At 39.0% G+C, this 14039-nt stretch overlaps 1 protein-coding gene across 1 annotated transcript; it reads right to left on the bottom strand.

The window, feature by feature from the left end:
• Nucleotides 1–7129: 7129 nt before the first annotated feature.
• Nucleotides 7130–9859, bottom strand: LOC117558328 (5-beta-cholestane-3-alpha,7-alpha-diol 12-alpha-hydroxylase-like). Its single transcript, XM_034234431.1, has one exon. The coding sequence runs from the start codon at nt 9845–9847 to the stop codon at nt 8312–8314; it is 1536 nt and encodes a 511-aa protein (XP_034090322.1). The 5' UTR covers nt 9848–9859; the 3' UTR covers nt 7130–8311.
• Nucleotides 9860–14039: the final 4180 nt, after the last annotated feature.

Genomic DNA, 14039 nt, shown 5'->3' on the forward strand with positions numbered 1-14039 from the left:
GACCATCACTAGGACAGTTCAATCCGGAACAGTATGTGAGGTCCTGGCTGGCAAAGGGAAGGAGAAGTGCTGATGAAAGAGCCTGTCCAGCTCCAGCCCCTGATACTGATGTCCCCAAGGCCTTCTGGAGCCTTTTCTAACAATGTGAAGTATATTGCAAAGCAGCTCACCCAGTGAGAAGACTTTTGGCATAATGTGCCGATTTGTACAGATCCTGGAGATAGAAGGACTTCAGACCAACCAGGGAGTTATCTGATCAGCTTGGTGTTCAATGTAACTCTTTACCATGGCTCAGACTTTGTTACTTGCAGTTACAGTTTCTCATTTTAGATTGTGCAAATTTTGCATTTGTTTTGACATGTTCTTTGTTCATGCTCTTTATCATTTTTCTGAGTTGGAAAGTTAGATTGCATCATAGTTTACTTTATACATATTTGTATTCTTCAGTGGTGAAGTATATTGCAAAGCAGCTCAGCCATGTGAGAAGACTTTTGGCACTTTTTCGTTTTTCGTTTTCTGAGTTGGAAAGTTAGATTGCATTCAAAATGTACAGAAATACTTAATTTTGTTAAAGCTTTTTATAAAAAATGCTTCTGACCAGAGCTTTGTTTCCTTGTCATTAATGTTGAACACCACCAGAGGGGCTCTCACCTGAAAGGTCTCTGCTTCATGTGTCTTCAGCAGAAGATCTAGACTTTGATTGCTATATTTTCAGTTAATATTGACCTTACTGAGCTTTAGCCATATCCGCTGCCTATCATAACAAATGTTAACCTTTCTAAAATATACAGTAGTAAAGAGACAAACCCACCAGCATTATAGTAGCCAAATTCTTGTTTGTGGGCTGTATATATAAAATTGACTTGAAAAAGTTGCTGATTTTAGAGTACTGGCACCTTTTTCATTCCAATTCAAGCACTGGTAGGTTCTGATGGACAGTATCCTTATGTAATGTAGTCTGGTCAAAGCAACCTGATCTCACCAGAATGCGTGACTCCACCACGACTCCTTAACACCGCATTGCGTGGTGGAGTCACGCATTCTGCTACATTTACGTGTCGGCACCACGCAAAAAAACCCCAATGTAAAGTGAATGAGGCTCTTTTGTCGTGGTGCACACACGCATTTCTACAACGTCCCGCAGTGAGCTTTTATTCTATAAAACGTTTTTTAAATCTACTTTATAGCTTGTAGTAACTCACGGGAGGCTTCTTTTATTTTATTTGTATTCATAATCATTTTTCGTCAGAATGTAAAAATTACATTAGTTACGAATTTTTGTTCTAAAAAAACAGTGCATTGTGTGTAATACAACTGTGATTTTTATTAAATTAGTTAGTTTTTAAGGAAGGCCAGAGCTTCAGCTGTGTCAAATAGATTGTTCCCTTTAGTTAACGTTATTTAAAAGATAATGATCATGTCCCCTTTATTGTATTACGAGCGTCCATTCCCATTGGATAACAGAGAATTGTACACCCGGAAGTAAGTATTCTCCTTACTGTCGATTGATTTTACAGTGATATCTGCACTACTCATCAACTCAAAAACACAAAATTATCCTTGTTAATTACACAACATTGATTGGTTTAAATTGTGTACAATGCTTTTGTATTTTTCCCCTTCGATTCGGAGAAACGAATATTTTTTCGGAGTTTTTGTATGGCAGAAGACACTACACTACCCAGAATCCTCAGCTATCGTTTGGGACTACACCATGTGCTTAGCTTGACAAACCCCGTGATCAGTCCTCAAGCTCTGTGATTGGTTGACCTCCAACTGCATTCCATATAAAAACGTTTCGTAAAAGATCAAATCATACTTTATTCAGCAGTGCTTGCTTTACTCTTTGAAAGTCATCACATGAATGCATTGTAATAAATGGTTTGGCTGCATTAAATATTACATATCTGTCGTAGTTCTTTATTTATCTACAGAGATCGGGCCTCAAAATAGACCGGAAACTATTATTTTACCGTTCTGTTTTAATTTCACAATAAAGTTAGTAGTAATAATTTGTTTTGATATTATTGTTTTTTAGGTGGTTCGGGCACCTAGTTAGGATGCCACCTGGGCGCCTCCCTAGGGAGGTGTACCAGGCACGTCCAGCTGGGAAGAGACCAAGGGGTAGACCTAGGACCAGGTGGAGGGATTATATCTCTTCGCTGGCCTGGGAGCGCCTTGGGATCCCCCAGTCAGAGCTGGTTGATGTCGCCAGGGAAAAGAAAGTTTGGGGCTCTCTGCTGGAACTGCTACCCCCGCGACCCGACCACGGATAAGCGGGAGAAGATGGATGGATGGATGGATTATTGTTTTTTATTAACTACTAGACCGCTGGGTCATGTTAAGACCATATTTTCTGTGTTGCTGTTGGGTTTTTCCATCGCTTTTATGTTACAAATATCAAAACAATAACAAGATATATCCGTTGTCAACTAAACCAGAAACAGCAGTATATTTTATTTTGTTAACACTGTAAACTTGACAGCTTTTTAACCCAAACCACCTACTGGTTAAAGCACGTTATTACACGTTTAGAGTAATTGCAATGCAGGTAGATTATGTTGCTTTTTAATGACTGTTTAAAATGCCTTTTTCTTAATGTCTTTCATTTTTGTAAAGTACTTTTGAATGTGTTTGATGAACACATTTAAATATTAAGAATACATACAAAATAGTGGGAAAGTAGAAGGTCAATGATATAAATATAGAATAGAAAATATCAAGAAGATACTGTAAATAATATCTACAACAAAACAGTTTAGTGCCTGATAGGAGGATGTGCAAAACAGACAAACTAATAAGGCTTTATTTAAACATTAAAGAATACTTTAGGCTAAGGTCTTCTTTTAAATAAGAAAACAGCTTTGGGGGTATCTATCTACAGATACATATTAAGCCTGACAAAGTACTTAACGTCTAATATATTGTATGGTTTGTTTTGGAACTTGACAATCAACTTTCCTGCAATGTTAACTATGTTGAAGCACTTATTTTAACCGATATTATACATCTTTATTATACTCTTATAAGATGTTAGATAGAATAATACATGTGCAGAATATGACAGTTTAATGGTGGAGGTACACACATATTGATAGATGTCTTGTAATGCACTGTTGAGGAACCTGTGATCCAAGTTTTTCATTCATTGCATAACTACACCGTAGTTGTGTATATGATATGTCAATAAACCTTTGAAAATCTTGAAATCTTGAAAGGGATGTGCAAAATATCAATTATATACAGTCTTTAATGAACGATTAGAGAATAACGAGTAATGAATATGCTTTATACGGATCTGCAGATAAATGTTTAGTCTTCTCAAGCACCAACTATCAAATATCTCTCCTGATTGTTGACACTTGACAATCACCTTCACTGAATTTTACTCAGGTGTAACTAAAGTCTGATTTAAGGGTTGTTTATATTTCACATCATTAATCCAAATCTGTAAAGTAACTAAAATAAATGTAGTGGAGTAAAAACACCACGTTAACCTTAAAGAAAGCCCTCAGGATTATAAAAGACCCCCATCACCCCAGCCACAAACTGTTCTGTCTGCTGCCGTCTGGCAGGCGGTACCGCAGCATCCGGACTAAAACCACCAGACTCAGGGACAGCTTCATCCCACAGGCCATAAGACTATGAAACACCTGAAATTAGAAACAACATCCATAACATTCATCTGGCTGCTACTTAGAAATTATTTATCTAATATATCATATTCACAATGTAGTGACTGCTTTTTTGTCTTTTGTTTTCTTAGTTATGTTCTCTTTTATATGTGTGTGTTATGTGTTATGTGTAACGTTGCTAACTTCTTGGCCAGGTCAGCATTGAAAATGAGATTGTATCTCAATGCTTTTATCTGGTTAAATAAAGGTTAAATAAAAAATAAAAAAGATTCCAATCTGTATATAGACTCTTATTGCACTATTTCACTATTTTTTCTGTGTATCTGTTTTATTGTGTTGCACTGTTGGAGGAGCCTGCGACCTAAGAGGGGGGGGGATAGGACACGTTCGATTCTTGTTTTGAATAGTGTGCCGTCGATGGGTTTCATTCCATTTCAAGGTGCTTTTTGACGCTCCGTGTAAACTTCGCGCACTGCCACTCCAACATCCAATCACAGAGCTTGAGGACTGATCACGGGGTTTGTCAAGCTAAGCACATGGTGTAGTCCCAAACGATAGCTGAGGATTCTGGGTAGTGTAGTGTCTTCTGCCATCCAAAAACTCTGAAAAAATATTCGTTTCTCCGAATCGAAGGGGAAAAATACAAAAGCATTGTACACAATTTAAACCAATCAATGTTGTGTAATTAACAAGGATAATTTGGTGTTTTTGAGTTGATGAGTAGTGCAGATATCACTGTAAAATCAATCGACAGTAAGGAGAATACTTACTTCCGGGTGTAAAATTCTCCGTTATCCAATGGGAATGGACGCTCGTAATACAATAAAGGGGACATGATCATTATCTTTTAAATAGCGTTAACTAAAGGGAACAATCTATTTGACACAGCTGAAGCTCTGGCCTTCCTTAAAAACTAACTAATTTAATAAAAATCACAGTTGTATTACACACAATGCACTGTTTTTTTAGAACAAAAATTCGTAACTAATGTAATTTTTACATTCTGACGAAAAATGATTATGAATACAAATAAAATAAAAGAAGCCTCCCGTGAGTTACTACAAGCTATAAAGTAGATTTAAAAAACGTTTTATAGAATAAAAGCTCACTGCGGGACGTTGTAGAAATGCGTGTGTGCACCACGACAAAAGAGCCTCATTCACTTTACATTGGGGTTTTTTGCGTGGTGCCGACACGTAAATGTAGCAGAATGCGTGACTCCACCACGCAATGCGGTGTTAAGGAGTCGTGGTGGAGTCACGCATTCTGGTGAGATCAGGTTGCTTTGACCAGACTACATTACATAAGGATACTGTCCATCAGAACCTACCACAATGCTTAAAACATTTCAACACACATGAATTACCATTACATGTTACTTGTTAGACGCTTTTATCCAATACTCAATACTGTGGCCAATCCTCACAGGAGCAATTTGAGGTGAAGGTTTAGTGACATGATGATCAGCAGCTATAGCCTATATGGTTTCATGCTGATAAGATATATTGGTATGCCTTGCTTATCTTCATTATATGTTTAAAGGTTGAGGTTTAAATCCAGTATCTCAGCACCTGGATTTCACCAGAGCAGATGCAGAGCATTCTGTTGGTAATGTTTAACTTTAATACAAATAATTCCTTGAGTTTGCAGAGATTACATTAATCAGTACACTGCCAGGTTTCTATTTGGACTTTTATTTAGCTACATCTGATGTTTGTCATTTCATCATACTGAAAAGCACAGTTATAATGGGCATCTCCTAAAGTTTAAAGATTTAAAAAAATACGCTATTGCTTTGCAGACATACAAGTGTACATACAGTGTGACTGCTCAAGGTGACAAGGTACAAGCTGCTTCTTTTATGTTAAAGTTTAAAGCTCTGGCCTTCCTTAAAAACTAACTAATTTAATAAAAATCACAGTTGTATTACACACAATGCACTGTTTTTTGAGAACAAAAATTCGTAACTAATGTAATTTTTACATTCTGACGAAAAATAAAAATGATTATGACGTGCCGACACGCAAATGTAGCAAAATGCGTGACTCCACCACGCAATGCGGTGTTAAGGAGTCGTGGTGGAGTCACGCATTCTGGTGAGATCAGGTTGGGTCAAAGTGGTCGAAATTATTGGATTTTCATTGAAACAATCAAATCAGCCCAGATACATCTGTGAAAATCCCTAAAATAATCCAAACAAAGTGGTGCAGCATGTGTCCAAAATGTTGAAGGATAGTTTAGTTAGCAAGTAGCTCACTTAAGAGCTAAAGTTGTTACAAGGAATCTATGCCTTGCAGTGTTGATGTTACAATTAACTATTTTGCCAGAGGAGACATGCAGCAAACAGTTTGTTATGTAAGTAATATGATGGCTGGCTAATGCTATATAACGTTGTCTGATGCTAAAAATAGCTATAGGCCTATGTTTGGTTGCCAGGTCATATATGTATCTTTGACCTCACTGCAATTTTGATTCTTTCATTTACTTTGACTGAAAATAAAACAAATATATCATAAAGTATGCAAAACTGGCTCATTCAGCTGACAAACACAAATATCAACTCTTAAGCCAACAATGCTAAGCTAATGTTAGCATCAGCCAACCTTAACTAATGCTGTCAGGTAATATTATAAGTTTGGCAATTATTATAGTTTTACAAAAGATGGTATTTCCGGCAGGCTTATCCAACAGTCTATTCCTGAGCCCTTGTGTTATCAATTCCTTGAAATGATAAAGAGACATGTGGAAAGCATTAGTACCAGATGTATGCATGTTTGTTTCTGTGTGGGCCTTCCACATCAAAGCAGCTGTTTATCAAAGTTGGAATGTAGGGTGATAATCATCTTTCTCCAGAATGTCAGTTTTGGGCCCTTTTTAAATTTAATTTAGTTGTGAAAACAACTTTCGCATGTAATTCTCTCATCCCGTAGAAAAAACAAAACTGCAAACCTCTCCTTATGGTTCAAAAGCAATATGTAAGTGAATGTAAATGTGAAATTGAAAATGTGGCCTAAGCAATTTGTCTTCCTCCAAACATTTAATTATTCTGGTTATACATGCCATGTTTTCTCATATCCTATAAATAAAAAAGGAAACCTAATACTACTACTCCTAATACTACTACTACTAGTCTACTACTACTGTACTACCACTACTACTACTACTACTACTAGCAGCAAGGGCTCTCAACTTCAGACCCCAAACTTCTCCTTCCTCCTTTCATATCTTCACTAGCACACCTGAGTTCCATAAGGATAAAGAAGGATAAAGATTTCTAACATAGGCCTTGTACCTATTTGCTAACTACCCAGAGATTTGGTCCTTTGGCTTGGCTTGCATGCATTGATTTAATATTGCCTTGAAAGAGGAACTAATTTAGAACCCTGTGTTATGGTCTTGTAAATAGAAGGGAGGATTGGGCAATGGAGAGGCTATCTGGACCCTTTCTCTTTGCTGTAAACAAGAACGATACAAAATAACAATTATAAATAAAATACTCTATTAGTGATGATATTTTTATTATTTTAAGAAAACCATACATTTCGAAAACCATAGTGCGTTCCACCATTGTGGGTTCATCAAATAAGCGATCTTTGTAAAACATTTAGTGTTCAATTTGAAGTGTATTATTATTATAGTAAATACAATGTTATTATTTGTTAGTTGTAAAAGTTATGTTGTCACTTTTTCCCAACTCATAGTGGAACAAGTATTTTAATCATTGTTTTGTATTACAACAGCAAGATATAATATGTTGGATTGCAGCACAGCAATTACAGAAATATATCTATTCCCAGTCTTATTACTGAATGGCATACCATTATATTCTATACAGTTTGGAACATTGTATTATTTCTGTGGTTCAACAATCAACACAATAATCCACATCCTCCACCACCAACTTGGAAAAATAGTATAATTATATTAAGAATATTGGTAAACTCCTTCAGTTTTCAATTAGGAAGAGAAATGTAAGATATGAAACCTAAATTGCATAAAAGAAGCAGGCATATAATTACATTTACAGGTGACACATATGAACTATTACTATTACATTGCATTTAGCTGACGCTTTTATCCAAAGCGACTTACAATAAGTGTGTTCGACCAACAAAATACAAACTTGAAGAAAACAGAATCATATAAGTACATCAGGTTTCATAGAGCCAACACATTTCAAGTGCTACTCAACTGGCTTTAGATAAGCCAGTCCTTTATTAGTATATAAGTGCTTTGTTAGTAATTCTATTCGAACTCTAAAAATAGTTCAAATTGGTCAAAATTCAGATTTTGTAAATACATGTGTTTTTGTGTATCAATATATTTCTACGCCAGTCACATTAATCATCAATGTGACCTTTTGTTATTTGGATGGATTACATGCGTTATTTGAGGTCGGAACTTTCCAGAATAAAACCCAACCTTGACCTTCTATATCTACAAACAGAATGACGTTCCAATCGAGTTCATGACCTACAACAACAGCTAGATAACACCGGCTCTTTCTTCTTTTTTTTACTCGCCCCTGTACAGACATCTAATACAATTCAAAATTGGTATAGTATGAAAACACAAATAGCCCTTAATACTAGAATCACAATTTTCAAAGTACTTACAGACAGTGATGTCTAAAATCAGGTAACATTTAATCAGAAAGATTTTAACCATTGCTTCGTTTAATATCTGAGTCTGTATCGAAACTCAACATCTCTGTCGGGTTGCATTGATCCAAAGCCCCATCGCTTGAAGTCGATTCCAGGTATCATCTCATCGGGTTTCTTCAGCTCAAACTCAAAATAAACCAACATGAGGAAAACAAACTGTTTCAGCTCATTGGTAGCAAAGAAACGCCCAGGACACATGGAGACCCCCGCACCCCAGGGCATGTTGTAGTACTTCACCTTCTTTCCTGCTTTGTAGAAATCAGTTTTCTTGGTCCCGTCTGGATTGAGAAAGCGGTTATATTGGAATGCATGTGGGTCAGGGTGGATCTCTGGGTCAATGTGAACGGCACTGTAAGGAAAGACTGCCATTCTGTCCCCCTTTCGTAGGAAGTACTCACGCCCATCAGCCATCTTGAGGGTCATATCCTGAAGTACTGCTCTGGTGAGGACAGGTGCAGTAGTGAGTCGGAGGGTCTCTTCTACAGCACTGTCCAGGACTGGTGTTTTCATCAGCATTTCACGGGTCAGGTTTACTAAAGGCCCACCAGGTTGGACTTCTTGCCCAAATTCCTTCAGAAGTGTATCTACTTCTTCCTTCACTGCTGCCATGGCTTCTGGGTGTTTCATGAGGAAAAAGAGCAGCCAGAATGCAGAAGGCCCTGTGTTGCCCTGAGAGGCCCAAAGAAGCACAAACATGTATCTGCTTCTCATTGTCTCCTCTGAACCAAGCTCCTCTGTGGCCTGCTGGATGTCCCACAACCAACGACTCACATTGTCCCTTGACTTTATCTTCTGCACTGATACACTGTCCAAGAAAAATCCCATTAGCCTCTCGACTTCCAACCTTTGCATTGGCAGCAGAATCCCGTAGGCCAGGTTGGGAAAGAGTTGGTCATATTTACGAAACTTGTAAAATAAGGCTTGTGAATCAACTCGGTCTTTCTCTTTGACTTTACTCTCATTTCCCTCTGTGTTGTGTGGCTCATTACCAAATAGAGATAAGTAGCCGGCCCTGAAGACAATATTATAGCTGTAATTAAACAACCCCTCATCTATCCAGGTTCCTTCGTCTGCAGATGTGCCTATGTTGTGCAACATTAGGTTCTGCAAATTACTCATCATGGCTTGTGTCATTACTTCCAGACCATCCCCCTTGAGGTGCTTGTTGCTGGCCATATGGAGAATTTGGTGTCCATTCTCTACAGCTTTGTAACCAAACACTCTGTATACCAATTGAACAGCAAATTTACTGAAGTCCAGTTTTTCTCTGCTCTCCTTAACAAGCGACCCAAACGAAAGAGGGTCCTGAAGGAATGTAATATAACACCCTCCCAGCTGTACTGTGAACACATCGCCATGCTTTTGCGTCATCCTCTCCAGGAACTTCAATGTGTTCTTGCGAAACTCTAAGACATGACCCAGCCAAGGCATGAGCCCCTTATCCAAAGGGGGTTCTCCTGGTCTCCGTTGTCGAAAAACCCCGAGAAGGTACAGCCCTCCTAGCAGAGCAGCAAGAAAGGCAAGAAGAATCGGCAGCAGCAGCCCCATGACTGATTTCTCTGAAAGACAAACAGGGAGTGAAAGGCAAGGTTAACATCGTTCATGATATACTGACTTTTGCTCCTCCCTTTTCCACAAACTGCAATCTCAATGCTTTTCCTTTTAAGCAGGAAACACTTAACTGGTCATAAAAACCAACCAAGCACATGGTCTGAATGAAACATAAATAGATCATTGGTATGTTACAAATATGTCCTCAAACAGGCAACATAACAGTCCAACGTGTCAACATTTTTGAATATCCTGTAATGTGTTTGATGAAACACTATATTTAGCTACACAAAAAAGTACTCACAAGAAAATTATAATTACACTTTTTGTTAGCACATGTAACAAAAACATTCCTATTAACAATTATATTTTTTTCTGTCTTGTTTTTGGCAAAGAGAAAGGATCCAGATAGGCTCTCCATTGCCAACTTGCCCCTCTATCTTTTAATACCATTTTGTAACCACAAGGTGGCACTATGGGTACAGCAGTCTTTGTAACAAAATCACAGTGTGACTGTGAAGTGTTTATCATCCCACAAAAATGAATCTCTTTAGGTACTTCTAACTTTATCTTTAAAAAGTAAACTTATCTTTAAATACAGTGCTGAGCTCCTTTAAGAGAAATATATATATTCCCATATACTCAATGGCAGAAAATTATATTTTCATGCCGTTTAGGACATTGTATTTTCACTGTGCTAAAAAATAAACCCAGTAATAAGTAACTGGAGTTAGGGGAAAACATCTAAACATTTAATGATTAAGAGCAACTGCAACATCATGCAAAAACATTTGAGCTGCTCTGAATAACCCAACACTTTGTTCATTCAGCGCCCCTGACTTATGACCATTACATTACATTACATTACATTGCATTTAGCTGACGCTTTTATCCAAAGCGATTTACAATAAGTGCGTTCGACCAACAAAATACAAACTTGAAGAAAACAGAATCATATAAGTACATCAGGCTTCATAGAGCAAAAACATTTCAAGTGCTACTCAACTGGCTTTAGATAAGCCAGCCCTTTATTAGTATATATAAGTGCTTTGTTAATAGTTATATCGCTCGAAGTTGAGTCGAAAGAGATGAGTTTTCAGTCTGCGCCGGAAGGTGTGTAAGCTATCTGCTGTCCTGATGTCAATGGGGAGCTCATTCCACCATTTTGGAGCCAGGATAGCAAACCCACGTGTTTTTGCTGATGGGAACTTGGGTCCCCTTCGCAGCGAGGGTGCAGCGAGCCGTTTGGTTGATGCAGAGCGGAGTGCACGTGCTGGGGTGTACGGTTTAACCATGTCCTGGATGTAGGAAGGGCCAGATTCATTCGCAGCATGGTACGCAAGTACCAGTGTCTTGAAGTGGATTCTAGCAGTTATCGGAAGCCAGTGAAGGCAGCGGAGGAGCGGCGTGGTGTGAGAGAATTTAGGAAGGTTGAAGACCAGGCGAGCAGCTGCATTCTGGATGAGCTGCAGAGGTCGGATGGCACATGCAGGTAGACCAGCCAGGAGGGAGTTGCAGTAGTCTAGGCGTGAGATGACGAGAGCCTGGACCAGAACCTGCGTGGCTTTCTGGGTCAGCTGGGGGCGCATCCTCCTGATGTTGTAAAGCGTGTATCTGCAGCAGCGGATTGTAGCAGCGATGTTTGCAGTGAAGGACAGGTTGTTTTCTAGGGTCACACCCAGATTCCTTGCAGTCTGAGTCGGGGAAACAACAGAGGTGCCAATGTTGATTGTTAGGTCAAGAGTGGGACAATCTTTTCCCGGAAGGAAAAGCAGTTCAGTCTTGTCAAGGTTGAGCTTGAGGTGATGTCAGACATCCACTGAGAGATGTCAGCTAGACAAGCAGAGATGCGTGCGACGACCTGGGTCTCTGAGCGGGGGAAGGACAGAATTAATTGGGTGTCGTCAGCGTAGCAGTGGTATGAAAAACCATGCGGGCTAATTACTGATCCGAGCGAGTTTGTGTACAAGGAGAAGAGGAGGGGACCAAGAACAGAGCCCTGAGGGACCCATAGTTAATTGACAAGGGTCGGACTCGGACCCTCTCCAAGTAACCCTGTAGGTGCGGTCTTTGAGGTATGAGGTGAGGAGGGAAAGTGCAGAGCCTGAAACTCTAAGTTCTTGGAGAGTGCGAAGGAGGATCTGATGATTCACCGTGTCGAATGCAGCATACAGGTCCAAAAGGATGATGACAGAGGAGAGGGAGGCTGCTTTAGCAGTGTGCAGTTCCTCAGTGACAGCAAGGAGGGCAGTTTCTGTGGAGTGACCTGCCTTGAAACCAGACTGGTGCGGATCCAGAAGGTTGTTCTGATGGAGATAGCAGGAGAGTTGTTTAAAGACAGCGCGTTCAAGTGTTTTAGACAGGAACGGGAGGAGAGAGACAGGCCTGTAGTTTATAACATCAGACGGGTTGAGAGTGGGTTTCTTTAGGAGAGGGTTTACTCTTGCCTCCTTGAGACTGTTTGGAAAGTGACCAGAAGTTAGAGAAGTGTTGATGAAATGGGTGAGAAACGGTAGAATATCAGGAGCGATAGTCTGAAGGAGGTTTGAAGGGATAGGGTCCAGAGGACAGGTGGTAGGGCGGGCAGAGGTAATGAGGGTAAGAACCTCACTTGGAGAGAGAGGGGAAAAGGAGGTCAGTGTGTGGGTGAAAGTAGGGTCTGGTGAGTAGAGGTGAGTCAGAAAAAGAAGAGCGAATATCATCAACCTTTTTTTCAAAGTGGTTAACAAAGTCGCTTGACAGAAGGGAGGAGGGGGAAGGGGCTTTGGGAGGGTCCAGGAGGGAGGAGAAGATGGAAAATAGTTTTTTGGGATTGGAATAGGAAGATTGGATCTTATCTTGAAAGAAAGTGCTTTTTGCCTGAGAGATCGAAGCAGAGAAAGAGGAGAGGAGAGCCTGATAGGTTAGGAGGTCGTCACGGTGTTTGGATTTCCACCATTTCCGCTCTGCTGCCCGAAGGATGGTTCTATTAGCACGCAGTGCATCATTTAGCCAGGGAGCAGGAGGGGACTGACGAGCCTGCCGAGATGTGAGAGGACAGAGAGAGTCCAGAGAGGATGAGAGAGTAGAGAGGAGAGTTTCTGCAGCAGAGTTTGGAGGTAGTAGTTGGAACGAGTCCGAGGAAGGGAGGGCTGAGAGCATTACAGTCTGTACCAGAGTGTACTCCTCTACTCAAAGTGACTATTACAAACTCAACCATGCAAAGCACGGATGTATAGAGAAGACACAGATGTAAAGATACATTTTGTTGTTATACTCTGTTATAGGCTGTCTTGTATACATGTTTTAAAAATGTTTTCGATTTACAGCCCAAAATGTCCTACCAGGCTGGAGATTCAAACCCACAAAAACAATAAAATAATAATTCAAAAAATAATAACAGTAGGGAGACACCTTCGGGGGACGTGAAAATGTTTTAATTATAATTATAATAATTTAAATAATACAATTTAAAAAAACGAAAATGGAATAAATAAAATAATAATATAATAGATAATACAATGATAAAAACTCACTTATAAAGATATTTAATATGAAAAAAAATGTTTTACTAAAACAAAACAAATAAAGTAATGTAAAAAAAATCCTTGATTCAAAAGCCTTACCTTAAACAGACGTTACAACAACCTTCAGGGGAAGTATTAGGAGATGTGTGAAGTTTTTTTTTTCTTCTTTGAACATGCTTGAACCAGGGGTGTCAAACTCAAGGCCTGGGGGCCAAATCTGGCCCATGGCTTCATTTGTATGTGGCCCCACAAGAGCTTGCAAAGAATGTTATATGTTCATTATACGGTTAAATTATGATTTACAGAAGCACGTTGCCAATAAACTACATGTCCCACAATGCATCTCAAATGTGACTTTTTTCACATAATTTGACTTTTTTTCTTCAAAATATGCCTTTTTTCTTAGAATTTGACTTTTTTCTTAGAATTTGCCTTTTTTCTTAGAATATGCCTTTTTTCTCAGAATTTGACTTTTCTTTCAAAATTCACTTATTTAAAAAAAAATGGCACTTCTTTTTTTTTAAATGTCACTTCTTTTTTCCAGAATTTGGCTTTTCTTTTAAAATCATTTTTGTAACATTCTCACTGAAGAGACTTGCAATTATTTGCCCTAGACTTCTGCTTTCAGACGTAGTTAATTATGAAGTTATTACCCTATCTGATAATAATCCAATGCAGAGGCA

The sequence above is a fragment of the Gymnodraco acuticeps genome, unplaced genomic scaffold (genome assembly GCF_902827175.1).
Source record: "Gymnodraco acuticeps unplaced genomic scaffold, fGymAcu1.1, whole genome shotgun sequence".
NCBI classification, from domain to species: Eukaryota; Metazoa; Chordata; class Actinopteri; order Perciformes; family Bathydraconidae; genus Gymnodraco; species Gymnodraco acuticeps.

Bases quoted from the DNA above. Each gene is read 5' to 3' on its own strand.
- LOC117558328 (XM_034234431.1), bottom strand. From the start codon at position 9,847: ATGGGGCTGCTGCTGCCGATTCTTCTTGCCTTTCTTGCTGCTCTGCTA.